This window comes from Acanthochromis polyacanthus, chromosome 6 (assembly GCF_021347895.1).
Source record: "Acanthochromis polyacanthus isolate Apoly-LR-REF ecotype Palm Island chromosome 6, KAUST_Apoly_ChrSc, whole genome shotgun sequence".
NCBI classification, from domain to species: domain Eukaryota; kingdom Metazoa; phylum Chordata; class Actinopteri; family Pomacentridae; genus Acanthochromis; species Acanthochromis polyacanthus.
Window position 1 is genome coordinate 29,810,265 of NC_067118.1, and position 17,578 is coordinate 29,827,842.

General features: G+C 40.4%; 1 protein-coding gene across 1 annotated transcript; it reads right to left on the reverse strand.

Moving 5' to 3' along the window:
• Window positions 1-3,226: 3,226 nt before the first annotated feature.
• On the reverse strand, window positions 3,227-11,238 carry ddx23 (DEAD (Asp-Glu-Ala-Asp) box polypeptide 23). Its single transcript, XM_022204490.2, has 17 exons — window positions 11,096-11,238; window positions 10,261-10,418; window positions 10,010-10,129; window positions 9,242-9,335; window positions 9,085-9,150; window positions 8,858-8,996; window positions 8,637-8,770; window positions 8,080-8,192; window positions 7,857-8,000; window positions 7,174-7,399; window positions 6,878-7,023; window positions 6,587-6,764; window positions 5,528-5,770; window positions 5,287-5,438; window positions 5,091-5,199; window positions 4,145-4,319; window positions 3,227-4,007 (listed from the first exon to the last, which is right to left on the reverse strand). Exons 2-17 carry the CDS (start codon window positions 10,416-10,418, stop codon window positions 3,784-3,786), a joined length of 2,421 nt encoding a protein of 806 aa, XP_022060182.1. The 5' UTR covers window positions 11,096-11,238; the 3' UTR covers window positions 3,227-3,783.
• Window positions 11,239-17,578: the final 6,340 nt, after the last annotated feature.

Here is a 17,578-nt window from a genome sequence, read left to right on the forward strand (position 1 = left end):
ATTCAAAGGCTGTATGTCTTATTTGCAATGAAACCGTTGCGGTTTTTAAAGAATACAATATCAGCCGGCACTTTTCCACGAAGCATGCTAACTACGCTAGCAACCAGTCAGTGCAAGAACGGACAGCTACGGTCAGAGGCTGGCAGCCAGTTTACAGACTCATCAAAATACGGAAACTACGATTCAAGAGTCAAGCACAAAATCAAGTTATTTGCTAGCATTCAAAATAGCAACAGCTAGCAAGCCTTTCTCCAAAGGGGAGTTTTTGAAAGAATGTTTCTGTGTCCAGAGAGCAAAAACAAATTTGAAGAAATTAGTTTATCACGTAAGACAGTTACTCGCCATGTTGAACTAAGCGACGAAGACTTAGCCAGCTCACTGAACGAAAAAGCGGAGTCCTTCAAGCTATATTCATTAGCACCGGACGAAAGTAACGACATAAAAAACACTACTCAGCTTTTATTTTTTATTAGAGGGATTAATGAACATTTTGAGACAACGAAGGAATTTTTAACCATGGAGTCCATGAAGGGAAAACACATGGAGAGGACTTGTAGGACAAGATGTCTGGGGTCATCCAGAGGATGAGAGACACAGCAGGTCCGATTTGTGGCACTGGCAGCGAGCAGTGACACTTTTTGTGGCACCGCCGCGGTGCCACGGTTAATGCCACTTGTTTGGGCGAGATGCCACTGCTGCAGTGGCATTTCCAGTGGCCTCTGGAGATGCCAGCAGAGATGCCACGGTTAATGCCACTGTTTAGGGAACATGCCATGGTTAATGCCAGTACTTTTACCGCTGTTTGGGCGAGATGCCATGGTTTATTCCGCTGTCTGAGGGAGATGCCACCAGGGGTGAAAGTAAGCCGGAACGGTCCGGAACTGCGTACCGGCAAAAGATCTGGTAGCGGAAAGCAGTTCCGGGAAAAGATCTGCTGGCGGTACGCCGCTCTTCCACCGGTATCTATGGGTACGCCGCCCGGCCTGCCTGCTATCCATACATATCGACCGGAGTTCACTCAGCAGTACGTGAGTGCGCATGCGTGTCTACTTCCGTAACACAGCGATTGTTATGCCAGTAGCAGCCAATAGCAAAAAGGTGCGCTTGATTTATGGCACTGGGACGAGCAATAAATTACACGTGAAATTCTACACGTTCTTGTGATTGGCTGAAAACTTTCAACAGGATTTACAATGGTTAGCATCGACGGAATGGGGTGAAAGTAAGCCGGAACGGTCCGGAACTATTACTAATAGTTCCGGCAAGAATTTAAAACTACTTTCACCCCTGCTGAGCAACAGTGTGTGCAAAACGTGTGTGTGTGTCGGGAGTCATTTTTAATACATCTGTGATCAGAATTGAGACGTGTGTCCCAAGCAGCAGCGATCAGCTGCTCGCGGTATCGGAGCGCACCCCCTCGCAGGTTGGCCCGCTGTTCGATTGTTTACAAACATTTTGTCCCGAAGCCACATCTACTTGCCGACCCCTGCCCTAAACAGTGACATTAACCGTGACACCTCTGCTGGCATCTCCAGAGGCCACTGGAAATGCCGCTGCGGCAGTGGCATCTCGCCCAAACAGTGGCATTAACCGTGGCACGGCGGCGGTGCCACAAAAAGTGTCACTGCCAGCTGCCAGTGCCACAAATCGGTCTTGCCCCTAGTGGAGGATGAAGCTGCTGTGGTGTAAACGCGCCAATGTCACCACGGGTGGATCCCCAAACTCGACAGGAAAAAAACGTTGGGCTGCTGAAAAGAATCCAGGATAAGGTGTAGGAGGAAAACACTGAGCTGGATGTGATTTTCCTACACTGCATAATCCATCAGGAAGCGCTCTGTAAGTCTGTTTTGCATCTTGATCGTGTGGTGAAGCCAGTTGTAAAACTCGTTAACCTTATACAAGCAGAGGGCTTCAGCATCTTTAGTTTATGAAGTTTCTTGAAGAAACTGATGCTGATCACCAGGACTTGCTTTACTACTCTCATGTCCGCTGGTTAAGTTTGGGAAAAGTATGTCAGCGAGTGTGGGAGCTCAAAGATGAGATTAGTTCATTTTTGGAGTTAATCAGGAAAACCGATGATTTTCCTGAGCTGCGCCACAGAGATTGGCTGCGATTTTGCTTTTGCTGTGGAGATACTGACACACATGAATGAGCTGAACATGAAGGTGCAAGGGAAAGATCAATTTGTGCATGAAATGTAAACAAATGTTACAGCCTTCAAAGCTAAACCGATTTTATTCTCAAGACAAATGTCCAAAAAATCCTTTGCTCATTTCCCTACACTGGCGATGCTGACAGAGGCCAGTCCACATGTGATGAAATATAAGGAATCACTAGAAGACCTACATGGAGAATTCTGCCGTCGGTTCTCTGATTTTGAAAAAACTGACAAGACACTTCAGCTGGTATCATATCTTTTGTCACAAGACCCAGAAACAGCACATCAGGAGTTGCAGTTGGAACTGATCGATTTTCAAAGTGACTTGGTCATAAAGGAGAAGTTCAGCTCCCTTAAACTGAATGACTTTTACGCTTCACTAAGTGAAGCCAAGTTTCCAAACATTCAGAAGATGGCACAGAGGATGCTGGTGTTGTTGGGATCCACCTACATGTGTGAGCAGACGTTTAGCGTGATGAACATCAACAAAGTACACCAAAGATCCCAGTTAACTGATGAACACCTCAGATCCATCCTGAGGATTGCCACAACCGATTGACACCAGACTCTGATGCACAGACAGAAAAGGGTGACCAACAACACTGTTCCTACTGAAACGGAATGTGAGTATTCTTTACTTTATCAGTATTGTCTTAACATGTAATTCATATTACGGTAGTTTGCACAATCTCCAACCATCTGATGCTGATCTGGCCCGTCTGTCGAATTTCAAAAGTTGATGTGGCCCCTGAGCCAAAAAGTTTGCCCACCCCTGCTCTAGAGCCACCACAATGTTCACATCTGGGTAAATATATAACTGTGGGTCTTTTTGTAACATAGTTGACGTTTTTGCTGTTTTCAGTTCTAAAATCAACATGGCCGCCTATAACCAAACACTATATGACATAATGTTGAGAACAAAATTGGACAAATTTATAGGATTTGTTGTTTTCCTGTCACACTTTGTAGTCTGAGTTTTGGCTCAGCATTTACTGACCCTGAATTATCCTGCTAGGACACACACTTGAATAAACACATTAAAAAGTCAAAGTCTGAAGAAGACCTAAAAAATGTTTAGTTTTTTAATTGTTTTATGAACAAAACTCCACATTAATCCTGTAAATTAATGCAAAGGTGCCTGAAATATCCTCCTTTGTAGCACGAGACTGTCACTCTGAACAAAAGTTGAAGAATACAGTGTATTCACTTTATACAAATCTTTATATTTAAAACAGTTGACTGCAGGTTTGTCAAAGGATGCAAAGAAAGAAGCGTCAATTCTGCTGTTGGTCAGAAAACGACTAAAAACCTTACACTTACTACGCTGCTATTTATCACACATGATATTTATACAGTGCAGATCATCGGGGTCCCGCTCACTGATCCTTGCTCTTGTTTACAGATTCACAACAAATGTATCCTAAAATTCAAGCGCACCAGTAGATGCTAATGATTTCTGCATCAGTTCATGTGTTCCCCCTCTTTCCACAGATGGGATACAAAACAAGAAACACAAAGGCATCAATCGCCTACAGATGAAAAACTTAAAAGTTACAAAGGACTGAACATCAGGTAAAGATGACAAAACAGTCTGGAACCTGCAGTAGAAATGGATAAAGTCCACATCAGGCAAAGATGGTCTCCTCGCGTCTCTTCTTGGTCAGGATGGTTCCAGGTTTGTGTTGAGCATCGGGGTGGTTGGCCAGCTCCGGAGGGCAGGTGGAGACTGGACTCTCAAGGATGGCCTGCTTCAGGTCGTAAAACACTGCAGAGTCCTCTTTGGTGAGGAAAGTCATGGCCACACCGCTCTTACCGGCACGACCCGTACGACCGATACGATGGATGTAGTCTGCAGGAGGAGAAGCAGTGAAGCAATGGCAGGGATGAATCAATGAACACTTTATGTACACACAAGCAGAGAGAAGTTACACCAAATAGAAATTCCAATGGACAACAAAACAAATGAAAACGCTGAGGGATTCTTACCTTCGATGTTCTTTGCCATGTCGTAGTTAATGACCATGGAGACGTCCTGGATGTCAATACCTCGACCAGCAACGTCTGTGGCCACCAGGATGTCTTTGGCTCCCGCCTTGAGGTTGGAGAGAGCAAACTCTCTCTGCTCCTGGCCTTTGCCACCGTGCAGCGTACAAGCATTGTACTGAGAAGAAGCGATAATGGAGGTTAAACTTTGCTCTATATTTTCAGTAGTTTAGGAATTAATTTAACCATCTGAACTCCAAGTAGGCTTTGGGTGTTTTTTGTAGGGCTCGTCTGAATAGCAATTAAAAAATACCTATGAAGCAGTATCAGTGTAACACTACATGTATTAGTCATGTAACTACTGGTACAAGACATGAGTTATGCACTGTGATCCAATTTTTTCCTGCCAGAAGTCTATTTGTGTTGACATATTTGCTCTCTGGAACAGAAATTGTAGAGTGCAAGTTCCACCCAGGGCGTTTTGGCAGCTGCTGTCTATCAGCTTTAGCATGCTAGCAGTGTTAGCATTAACAGCTGGGCAGCTTTTAGCTTTTTTAGCTTACACTACATGTTTTAATCAAGCTTTTCATACAGCTCAAACACTGAACTGAGCATCAACATCATGTTCATTTCTGTCCAGTGACTGTTAAAATAAAGTTCATTCAAACAAGATGGCAGAGTTGTCAGTGGTGACAGTAAGAGAAAGGCAGCACTGCTTAGTGCAATTCTACAGCTCCAACTGCACTGCTGTCTCTAGAGCTTCATTTAAATAAATTACTATTCTTTTACATTTTATTCATGTCCATTTTGTATTTTAATTGACAGTAAAACACTACTAAATGTTTTTCGAAACAAAATTATTTCATGCATTTCTTTTGTTTCTCAACAGCATAAAATCCAAATTGTGACCTAAAACAGGAAAGCTGAGGTCCGGTCTACAGGAACTTACCCCCATCTTCTCCAGAGACTTGGCCAGCACGTCACAACCCTTCTTCTGGTTGACAAAGATGATGATGGGAGGCTCGAAGCCGTGAGCCAAAACCTCCAACAGCTTCTTCCTGCAAAACAAGCAACACAGAAACACTGAGCGCTTTGAACGTAACAGGACATTTGGTGTTTGAGGTGGGTGTCTACGTGTGTCTTACCTCTTCTCTCCCTCTGACATGAGAAGCACCTTCTGTTCCACTCTCTCGTGAGGTTTGCCTGCAGAGCCGATGTAGACGACAGCAGGACGTCTCAGGTAGCTCCTGGCCAGCCTCTCCACAGCTGGAGGCATCGTAGCCGTGAACATGACCGTCTGCAAGGTGCGATCAAACAAGCAGTCAGAGAAACACGTCAAACAGAGCACCTAACAGCAACAGTAGTCTGGTTTATAAAGACGCATACTTGTCTGTATTTATGTTTTCCAGACTCAAAGTTCATGGTCATTTTCTCTGGGTCCTCTGCTTCGTCTGTGTCTGGTTTCTGATTGGTCACTGGGATGTACTCAAGGATCTTCTGAACATCAGGCTCGAAGCCCATGTCGATCATACGATCAGCCTCGTCGAGGACCACGTATGTGCACCGGCCCAGAACCAGGTAACGGTTCTCCAGCACGTCTATCAAACGTCCAGGGGTGGCGATGACGATCTGTTAGACAAGAGAAACTCAGCTGTTGAATCTGGTTTGAATTTATAGCATCTTTACCTTGTGAATGAAAAGACAGATTGGGCTTCCTGCCAAGAGACACTGCATATAAAAGTCTGCATGTATTCAAACTGCTAATGTAACAGCTGCTAATAATCAGTTTTCACCACTATTAAACTCTTTGAACTTTTTAAGTACGTGTATACATATATAGTTTTCATGAATATATTATCCTTATAAAGAAACTTTTTATCAGGATAAGATATCAATATACAAATCACAATTTGATGCCAAATCTAGTATTGTTTTATAATTTCTAATTGGGAATATTTCTAAATGGCATCGATTAGCACTTTTGTATTTATTTTTATACTATGTATTTTCTGTGAAAGTTTTCATGAATGAGAATAGTTTAGTACAATTTAAAAACAGTTTTGAGTTTTTTGTTGCCCGTATGTCCACAGGATGTCAAAACAGGGCAAACTGTACTCTTAGCTGGCAGGTTATTAGTAGCTTCACCTTGCCAACACGCACAACAGTCGTACATTCTTAGCTTCATGATAGTTACAATGTTCAGTTTTTGTTGAAATTGTCTCAGATAAAGAACCTGCAGCAGCACTATACAAAGCTAAGGTCACTCAACATAATAGATGTTGCTGTGATTGCCACTTGATATATTTTTGACATGCTAAAAATATATCAAGTGGCAACTTGTGTTGACTGGAGTCTAACTTTAAACTCGTTTAAAGATAATCTCGGTACTGTTTCTGGAATTTTTCTACTCCTTGAAGACACGAGAACAAAAGCTCCATGTTTCACCTCGCAGCCCATCCTGAGTCGGAAGCCCTGGTCCTCTCTGGAGATTCCTCCGATCACTGCCACAGTTCGGATGCCAAGCGGTTTACCAAACTTTATGGTTTCTTCTTCGATCTGCTGAGCCAACTCACGAGTTGGTGCTAAGATTACAGCATAAGGACCCTGATCTGAGTCTTCAATCCTGTAGGAAGAGCAAGGCAGAGAGCAGAGGAATTTAACAGACAGAAGAAAGAAGAAGTTCAGTAAGACAGAAGACAAAAAAAAGGAAAAAAAAGGTAAAATAAACTGTGTTACCTGTCAATTTTAGGCAGGGTGGTGATCCAGACCAGCAGTGGAATCAGGAAAGCAGCCGTTTTACCGCTACCGGTTTCAGCAACACCAATGATGTCACGGTTCTGTAAACCAATAGGAATGGCCTGCCGCTGAATCGGAGTTGGATCCTGGAGAGAAAAAAAATTCACACAGTGAAAAACAAAAAGGAGATGTCAGTTTGTAGATCATTTAGAGGATAAAAAGATAATTCAAGTAAGTCACAAAAGCTCAATGATAAATTTGACCTTTCCAGTATTAAAGCTTGAACATGAACTGACCTTGTAGCCACATTTGTCGATGACCTCCAGGATGTGTGCCGGCAGCATGTACTCCTTCCAGTTCCTGATGGGATTCGGGATCTTTCCTCCTTTGGTAGTGATGCTGTAATCCTCTCTGAAGATTCGCCAGTCTCTGTCCGTCATCTCATCCAGCTTCTTCTGAGACCAGTGTCTGTCGTCCCAGCGCTGCTTGGCTTCCTTCTTACGCATCTTCTTCAGTCGTGTCCTGAGGAGAGAATAAGGACGGGATAGCGAGAATGTCATTTGCTTAACAACCATTTTCTACTAAACATGTAGATTTCAGACAGAAAATATATTTATGGGATGATGTTTAACACTGGTGTCGTCCTGCGGTTCAAAAATTGAAAATGTGGAAAACAATATATTTTCACAATGAAAATTCTGATGTCCACATTTTCGGGAAATCTTTGAACGTTTTTTGGTGGGGGAAAAAAAAGAAATGTTAAAAATGTTTAAGAATATTCACAAAAAAAAAATCAACCAAAATCGAGAGAATTTCCCCGGATTTTGGTTGATTTTTCTGTGAATGCGCTTAGAGAAAATATTAGATATTTTTAGTGCCCGTAAATGAGGACAACAGGAGGGTTAAGTATATGTTAGTAAGTGTATTCGTATGTTTCTTGAGCAATAAGCAGCACTGATCGTTTCACAATTTGACTCACTCCTCCTGCTCCTTCTCCTCCAGCGTACGCCTTTTCTCCATCAGGTCGCCGTAGAAACGCGACTGCTCTCTTTTCTGCTGCTTTAAGTCGATGCCAGCGATGAAGCCTCGTCCATACAGCTGCACCTGATGCTTCTCTTTGTATCTGCAAGAAAGATCACATTGTTTAGACTGGAAAAATGAAAACCTATGAGTGCGATACAGTGTGCCTGCAGCCGACTTACATTGGGTTATAGTCGACTGAAGTGTCTTCAGAAGCGTCCCACTCAAACACAAACTTCCTGTCATTCAGGTGACGAGTTCTCCGGCGTTTTTTGAGTCCACCCAGATAACGCTCCTGCAATGTAGTAAATCACATCACTCATAAGTGCCCACATCTGTCTTTTTTTAACTCTTTTATTGTACTTAAGTTGTCTATTGGGGTAAATATTCTTATGTAAGAAATGATCTTATTATTTAGTCAATGTTATACCTGTATATATTATTTGATCATCCTACAGTAACCACAGAGAGTTAATACCTTTCAGTTCAAGTTTACAACACCAGAATAGTAAAAGATCACCCACTAATATTTGTGCTTTCATTCATCCTCAGATTATCATATTTTGGATGATTATATGATTTATAAATTTCACTCTTATGGCATAAGAGTGAAATTTAGAGGTTAGAGGATATTTTCAGTTTATTCCAGTCGCATAAAACAATAACAGTAAGTGTGACCCATGTGGAACGGGCATTTTGTTAACTGCATTTAAGATCTTTATCCGCTCTTCAGACCAACCTTGATGGCCTGCAGCTCTTTGCTTTTGTCTTTCTCCTCTCGGAGCTTCTGTCGTCCATCGTCTTCTTCATTCCCGTTGTTCTCTCGCTCCATTCGCTCTCTTCGCTCTCGTCTTTCCCTTTCTTGGGGGTCCTCTGTAACAAACAGTTCAAGTTGTTACCAACATATTTCTACAGTATGACAAATATCAGACCGTTTACGAGTTAGAAGCTGAAACGCACCCAGCATTTTTCTCCCGATGTCTTGAAACATTCTTCTTTTCTTTCTCTCCTCGTCAATTAACCTCCTCCTCTCCTCTGTCTGCTGCTCTCTGCGCTTCAGAGCCTCAGCTTCTCGCTCCGCTTTGGACAGAAACTTCGGCTAAAAAAATGCAATAAAAAGGAAAGATTGAAAACACATCTTGGATTGGCAGACAATAAGTAAATATGTAACAAGGTGAACTCCTCACCTTTGCCTCGGCTTCCTCCTCAGCCTTCTTCTTGGCCAAAAGCTCCTCCAAAGACAGAGGCTGGACCTGAACAACAACACAACACAGGTCAAACACACAAAATAGAAGCTCAGAGGCAACTCTAAGTTCTAAAAATTCTGCAAAACCAGATTCTTACCTTCTCTTTCTTCTTTTTCTCATCATCCTCCTCTTCTGTTTTTATATCCTTCTCTCTCTTTACTTTGCTATCCTTTGACTTTGGTGAAGCACTTCTATGACAGAGTGACAGACAGAATTTCAGTAACAGAAATGCTTGTTGTAACCCAGATACAATCCAGTGACCCAAAAGGTGATGAGGAAATGCTTTTATCACCCTTACTCTGTTAAAGCACACGCAAAAAAATTGTTAAATTAAAATTTAATCAACATACTGAAAAGGTGCAGCATCACAACTAGAAGTCTGAGAAGTCTCAACTTTTGATGTTTTTCTGAGTTGCACTATTCATTTTTGTAGTAAATGTGCTCCAAATGCGCCAACAGCTATTCTGTAACTGTTGCTCAAGACAATTTTAAATGTAAATTTTCTTTTTTCTTCTAAAAACTCACTGCTGCAATACATCAGGAAACTGTTTTATGAAGTATGGCAGGATATGTGGATATGCGATTATGCGAATAGCTGACAATGTCTGGGTTTATTGATATGAAGAATCTAAGACTGCCAGGTTTTCAGGTACTTCTGTATTAAGCACAAAAAAGTCAGTTTCCAGCTCTTTTAAACAATTCAAAACAGTTGTTACAATTTGTAAACCACAATAACTCCAACATGGCCTCATTTACATGTCAAAGATACAGTTGTTTGAGTTCTGTGGGCTAAATATTGCAAATTCTTCTTTTCAAGTTTTGCTCAAAGAACCTAGATCAATGTCTACATTTTCAATTTACATACCTGGACCTCTTGCTGCGATCTTTATCACGCCGATGGCTGTCTCTGTCCTTACGGCCCCTATCTCTGTCCTTATCTCTGTCCCGGTCCTTGTCTCTTTCCTTGTCTTTCATGCGTCGGTCTCTGTTATTATAACACAGAAACAGACAAACTGAAACTTGGGGATGTACAAAAACAGAATAATGAGAGTACAAAGAAAGATTATTTAGAACTTAGTCTGGTGTTCTGGATGCGTTCACTCGTGTTTCTGTTACCTTTCTGGAGATTTGGAGCGGTTTCGTTCACGGGATCGATGCCGCTTGCGTGACGGTGAAACTTTACGGTCTCTGTCTCGTGAACGGCTGCGTTTCCTCTCTCTGTCTTTGGTCCCTGAGGATTCTGCATCCTTCTTGTCTGTGGAGTCAGCTGCCATCTGCAAAAACAACAAAATAGGAAGTTAATTTCACTGCGATTCTGAAACTGACAGCACACAAATCAAAGTGCTGCACACATTTATGCAGCTATGGCATTAGAATTGGAAAATACATTACATTTTCTTTCATTCAACAATCACCACCCCCAGTTTTGATCATTGCTGCCTAATAATAGCTTCTGCATAGGTTTTTCATCATCATTAGTTTAACTTAACTGTTTCCTCCTGTTGTTAGAGAAATACTCAGAAAAAACAGATACCAGACAAATCTTAACAATTGTGACAAAAAAAATTAATATAATTGAAAGATTTTTGACTTTTTTTTTTATTGAAGAAACCGATGCCTACGACTACCTGAAAGAACCCTGCGCTGTTAAACTTACGGTGGAAAAACAAACAAACAAAAACATATTAAAATTACAAATCAACCGTAAAAACTTAGTATACCAGCATCCTGAAAGAGACTAAATAAAGTAATTCAGCGTCTACTGAATGAATTGTAGTTAATAGAGTGAGCAAGCTAGTCCTAAACGTTAGCTAGCTAACAACTTAGCAAAAAGCTAATTATCTCCAAGAAACTGCTCGAACATGCAGCAGTGGAACTAAATTAAAACCAGTTGTGCACAGTGAGTAAAACACAGCCGGAAGATTTGTAGCTGCAAACATTTAAAGTTTACCTTTATCACTTGTCAACACAACAGTTGCGATTCCTCTACGCTTCAAGAAGACGCCATAACAGCCGACACGAGCTGAAGCGCGCAAAGATTTGTGGGAACTGTAGTACAGAGCGCTGAATGAAGCGTGTAGGAGGACGCGCGGAAAACTACATTTCCCAGAGAGGGAAGAATTTCGTCAGGGCCCCAATTGTTTAGCACATGAAATTCTAAATGCCTGCTCAGAATTAAAAACTGAAAATGAACTTTCAGTCTGAGTGTTTCTGTCTGGTTTTGAACAGTAGGTGGCGACCGTGTTACAAGTTAGTGCAATACTCATTTTTATTTAGATTCTGGCCTAATTTGACTGCAGATGATAGCAGTACAAAACTGTCTATCTATCTATCTATCTATCTATCTATCTATCTATCTATCTATCTATCTATCTATCTATCTATCTATCTATCTATCTATCTATCTATCTATCCAGGGTTAGGGCTATTTAACTATTTAATGACTAAAAATTTTATTAGAATGACATTTAAAGAATTCATGCATATGAAAAATTACAAACAATATGCTATACAACAATAAATGGAGGAAAATCTTTAAATATATATACATATATCTATGTATATAGCTTTTAAGAAGTGACAGCATACAGAAACAGAAAGTGTACGTGCCTCAGGCGGAGTATTTAATACTGACAGAACTGAAAGATGCTGTAAATATTAAATATTTAGGCCTGATTCAGTGGGATTTAATAGTCTGCTTTTGCCTGATAAAAGACGAAATGGTATGCAGACCTGCTGCCATGATGAAATAGGTCTGTCTGCTCAGTAGCACTTAAAAACGCTATCCTTGCAGCAGATTAAAATTCAAGAAGTGCTGTGCTGTTAGCAGCAGGACCAGACTGTTTCTCCTGTAATCGAAGCCATCCTCTGGCATGTGTGTGTACGTGCACATGCCTCTGCACATAGATAAAAGACATTTTAGATGCTGCTACACACTGGATTGGTTGGATGTTGATTCATATTCTGGACCTGCTGTATCTTCCACAGGGAGATCAAAAGAGATTTATGGAGCCCTTCTGAAGGTGAACAGTTCCAGCGTGAACAGATCAAAGTTGATGGTATAAAAATAATTTAAAGAAAAACACAAAAGATACTGGGGAAGAAAACAATAGACTAATAAGACAGTAAAAGTCAGAGTTTGTATCTTATACAGTGAATTCTGTATATTAATACATTTTCTGTTTCTTTGTTTTTGCTTTGATTGGGTAGGTCTAAACAGCACGGAGCCAAAAATGGATAAAAGAACGAGGATGAAAGTTGCACATATAGTAAAGATCTGTATGTTCTTTAATGCAAGAAATCAGCTTTAATGTTTCTCAACTTCACTTGACACACTTTGACTTGGCATTGAAAGAACAGCACAGATATTGAAAATAATATCAACAACAGCTCTGCGTTTATGTGTCCCAAAGAGGCAGGAGGAACAGTACCAGGGTCCTGAAACATCACATCTAATGCTGATATTTCCACCTCCTGTAAACATTTCCTGCTATGACATGTCAAAAAGTTCTTCTAGAAATATGTCTAATCTGTTACTGTTTTGGTAATCATTTTGTCTTCCCTTCACAGGAAAATCTGGTGTCCTTTTGTTTCAAGGGCTGAGATATTTCCAAACATTGTGCCAAAGACCGCTTGACAGCGACACAGAAACATGCTGCTATGTCTGGACCAGCAGACAAAACCAGGTCTTGGGTTATTTGACTTATTTGATGTAAGTGTAAGTAACGTAAAGATCGACATTTTGAGCAAACAAATTCAGTAAAGCTTCTAACAGCACATATTTTAACATAGTTGGTTAACAATGGTCAGTTATAACAGTGTGACAATAGGTCCGGCTGCACACAACCATGCAGGAAACTGGTGAAACTGGTGTACATAAATAGAAATTAGCCATTATTAATTATATTATTTCCACCAGTTTTTCTACTGTCAAAGTATCTGCTCTGAAAGTGGCAACATAACAGAAGTTTTTATGCTAGTATTAACAAGTGATAATGATTAGCAGGGGTGATACTAACAGAAGATACTACACTTTGTTTTGGATAGGCAAGAAAGGAGGATGATGCTTCTTTTTTCTGTAATCACTTATTTTCCATGTTGCATTTCCTTAAATGTCTGGGTAAACCAATGTTTTTACAAATTTTGCTTCACAGGTTTAATTGAACAAGCCCTCACGTTTTTTTTTATTTTTGTTGATTTCTTCTCGAGACTGACGGCATTTGATTGATGTCTTCTGCACTCTGGAGGTTTATTACACCTTCTAGTATAGAGCACAGGTGTCACTAATAACATTAAAGATGGCCCTTTATTATTCATATTTTAGTGTGAAAGTGACAGGATATCCGGACCCTGAAACCCAAGCAGCTAATGCGACCACAGTCTTATCAGTCAGGATTAGTAAAGAGTGTACAGCAACTTTTACTCCTAGAATATTGGGATGTTTTTTATTTGAAAGAGAGCAATATCATAGACACAGCAATGAAGATTTGTAGATTGAGCAATGGGAAGAGTGTGATTTTCTTTAACTGAGGGAAGTGTTTTGTGTGTATGTGTTCACTACATTGAAATCTAACCAATTAACAAGATGTTAGATGCACTTGTATGAAGTTTGTGCATGTTATGTGATCATGGCTACTTTCATTAACATTTACATTCACACTCATTTGGTACTGTCCACATACATATTTTCTATTTTGCATGCATGTTATTTATATACGCGCGTTTGTAACATTCTTATGCAATGATGCTCTAAAGTGAAAATAGCAGTAATTGTGTAAGAAAAACACATGATTACTGACCCACGTTAACTTTTTCCAAACTGTTCGCACACTTCGCTTTGCCAAGAAGACAAGAAAACAATGAGGAGACAAAAATTTGCTTTTGGCCATCAGGCAAGATCAGGCATGGGCAAACTACGGCCCGTTGGGCTTTTCAATCGGGCCCGCGAAATATTTTTGTCAATTGACGAAATTACAGTGAAGACCACATTCATTTGGCCTTCCCCTGCAGTACCCGACATTTCTGTTGACCCCACTAGATGGCGCGCTCCAGACACAAGTGACCTTTGTTGGTTTATTTTCTCTTCTTCTACTTTGCAACTACATTCAGCCCTGCCCTAACAATGAGTCGACCAAAGAAAAGAAAAGTCGACAGTGAGTGTCGAGTGTTTCAGAAGGAGTGGACTACTAAATATTTTTTTCGCTGAAGTCCGTTCAAAGGCTGTATGTCTTATTTGCAATGAAACCGTTGCGGGTTTTAAAGAATACAATATCAGCCGGCACTTTTCCACGAAGCATGCTAACTACGCTAGCAACCAGTCAGCACAAGAACGGACAGCTACGGTTCAGAGGCTGGCAGCCAGTTTACAGACTCAGCAAAATACGTTTTTTCTGCAAACTACGATTCAAGAGTCAAGCACGACGACAAGTTATTTGCTAGCATTCAAAATAGCAAAGGCTAGTAAGCCTTTCTCCGAAGGGGAGTTTTTGAAAGAATGTTCCTGTGTCCAGAGAGCAAAAACAAATTTGAAGAAATTAGTTTATCACGCAGGACAGTTACTCGCGTGTTGAACCATAGACTGTATATAAAGATGGACGTAGCATCTGGCTCCAAAAATGAAGCCCACCCGGAAGTGTCAAAAACTTGCAATATCATGCCGTCTGCTAAGGTTGGCTCCAAAAAGCTTTTGCTCCATAAACCCCAATTCATCACCGGAAAAAATAAAATTTGATAGACTGATTTTCTACAGCTCAGGATTTTTTTTCCCGTTAGTTTTCATGGTCAAAATGAGAGATCAGGTGGCTGATCTTAAAATAAATCAGTACTGAATTTTAAATAAATCATTAAAGTTGGAGGAGCCGGGGGGCGTGGCTATACTTGATAGACAGTCTTGTCTGGAATGATTGACAGATCCTTTAGGGCGAGGCTTTCAGCAGTCTGGCTTCAGTCTGGCCTGCCCATAGACTGGTCCTGCCCCTAGTTGCTCTCCGGTCCAGCCTGTTTGATGACGCTTTTTACGTCACTGGCTCCAAAAAATCCAAAATGGCGACCAGGAAGTAGCAACATCCGGGCTTCATTTTCTCGGCGTTGAAACCAACAGGTGACGTCACGGTTAGTTCACGCCTGTGTTGAACTAATCGACGAAGACTTAACCAGCTCACTGAACAAAAAAGCGGAGTCCTTCAAGCTATATTCATTAGCACTGGATGAAAGTAATGACATAAAAGACACTGCTCAGCTTTTAATTTTTATGAGAGGGATTAATGAACATTCTGAGACAACGGAGGAATATTTGACCATAGAATATATGAAGGGGAAATGTGATGAAATATAAGGAATCACTAGAAGACCTACATGGAGAATTCTGCCGTCGGTTCTGTGATTTTGAAAAAATTGACAAGAAACTTCAGCTGGTATCATGTCTTTTGTCACAAGACCCAGAAACAGCACCTCAGGAGTTGCAGTTGGAACTGATCAGTCTTCAAAGTGGCTTAAAGGAGAAGTTCAGCTCCCTTAAACTGAATGACTTTTACGCTTCACTAAGTGAAGCCAAGTTTCCAAACATTGGGAAGATGGCACAGAGGATGCTGGTGTTGTTGGGATCCACCTACATGTGTGAGCAGACGTTTAGCGTGATGAACATCAACAAAGTACACCACAGATCTCAGTTAACTGATGAACACCTCAGATCCATCCTGAGGATTGCCACAACCAGATTGACACCAGACTTTGATGCACGGGCAGAAAAGGTTGACCAACGACACTGTTCCTACTGAAACTGAATGTGAGTATTCTTTACTTTTTCAGTATTGTCTTTAACATGTAATTCATATTAGTTTGTACAATCTCCAACCATCTGATGCTGGTCTGGCCCGTCTGTCGAATTTCAAAAGTCGATGTCGCCCCTGAGCCAAAAGTTTGCCCACCCCTGGGCTGGACGTTGTCAGAAAGCGCTGTCCTAAAACACTAACAGGCTGCATAATCTTACATAACTGTTATCTGTGAAGTTTATTTTAGGCACCATTAGATTTTTTTCTTCATGAATCAAGATTCAGTCAAAACAAAAAGAATGGTAGTTCTGTGTTGCATAAATCTTGCTCCTTTCAAGCATGCATCAGAGAAATGATCAAAAATGCTGCAATAAGTGTAATTTTTGAAAACATATAATAATATGGCTACAAATTCAAAAATGAAATAAATCATTTTCATTTCTGCAAGGTGAAACTGTACATTTTAACCATATATACATGTATAGAATAGCTACAGCTATAGAGATAGCCTTACTTCTGCATGTGTACAAGGTCAAAATGCCTGAGAAATCATCTTTTTCAAGCTGATAAAAGTTCAGACATCAAGCATTCTGATCGCGTGCCGCCGCGTCATAATTTCCCACCTCCATGAGAAAAGAGATTCCTCTGAAGGGATGAAAGATGAAGAAAAGAATGGAGGGGAAAATGCCGTCATCCTGGCACGAGATGGAAAACAATCTGTGATGGGATCAGATGTGGATCAGCAACCACATTTTTCCACAGTTACAAAATGCTCTGGAATCTCCTGACCTGTTCACTGGTACCTGTCTTATCAGGTCATCAGAGAATTGAAAACAAACATTCAGCACCAAAATGTTAACGTGTAAGGAATTTTAAGGTTGACCATAATGTCAGTCAAACTTATACTAATGTGCAAAATGGAGTTTAGTTCACAGCAGTCAGAAGTGAACCACAGTTTGGTCCAAATTGACTGATACTACAGACTTTAAATTGTGCTGTCTACAGTTATGTGTTTATAGATTTACTATCAAATCAGGCATTAACCCTTGTGTCATCCTGCCGGTCAAAATTGACTTGTTTATAGTTTGAAAATGTGGAGAAAAAAATAAATTTTCACAGTGAAACTTCTGATGTCCGCATTTTCAACATTTTTGAGAAATCTTTGAACATTTTTTGGTGGGAAAAAAAGAAATGTTTAAAATGTTTCTTCAGAACATTCACAAAAAAGTCAACCAAAATCCAGCAACAATCGCTGGATTTTGGTTGATTTTTATGTGATGTTCTTAAAGAAAATATTAGAAGTTTTACTGATATATGTAATCACTTTGGATATTTTTTGGATTTTCTGGAGGATTTTTACTCATTTTTTGAAAAGATTTACAGGAATTTTCTTGCCAAATTTGAGGAATTTTTAAAAAAAAAAACTTTTAAGGAATTATTGGAATTTTCTTTCTGAAGTTTTGCAAATGTTTTTGCTGAATTTTAGGATTTCTTTTAGACAAGGAAACAATATTTTTTGGCACCCATAAATGAAGACAACAGAGGGGTTAAGTAGCTTCTAAACTACTGACTACGGTCACAAAACTGTGAGATTTGAGTAATTCTGCCAAGTTGCCCTCATTTCTATTAAACACCGATTATATTTTATGTCTCTGCCAGTGTTT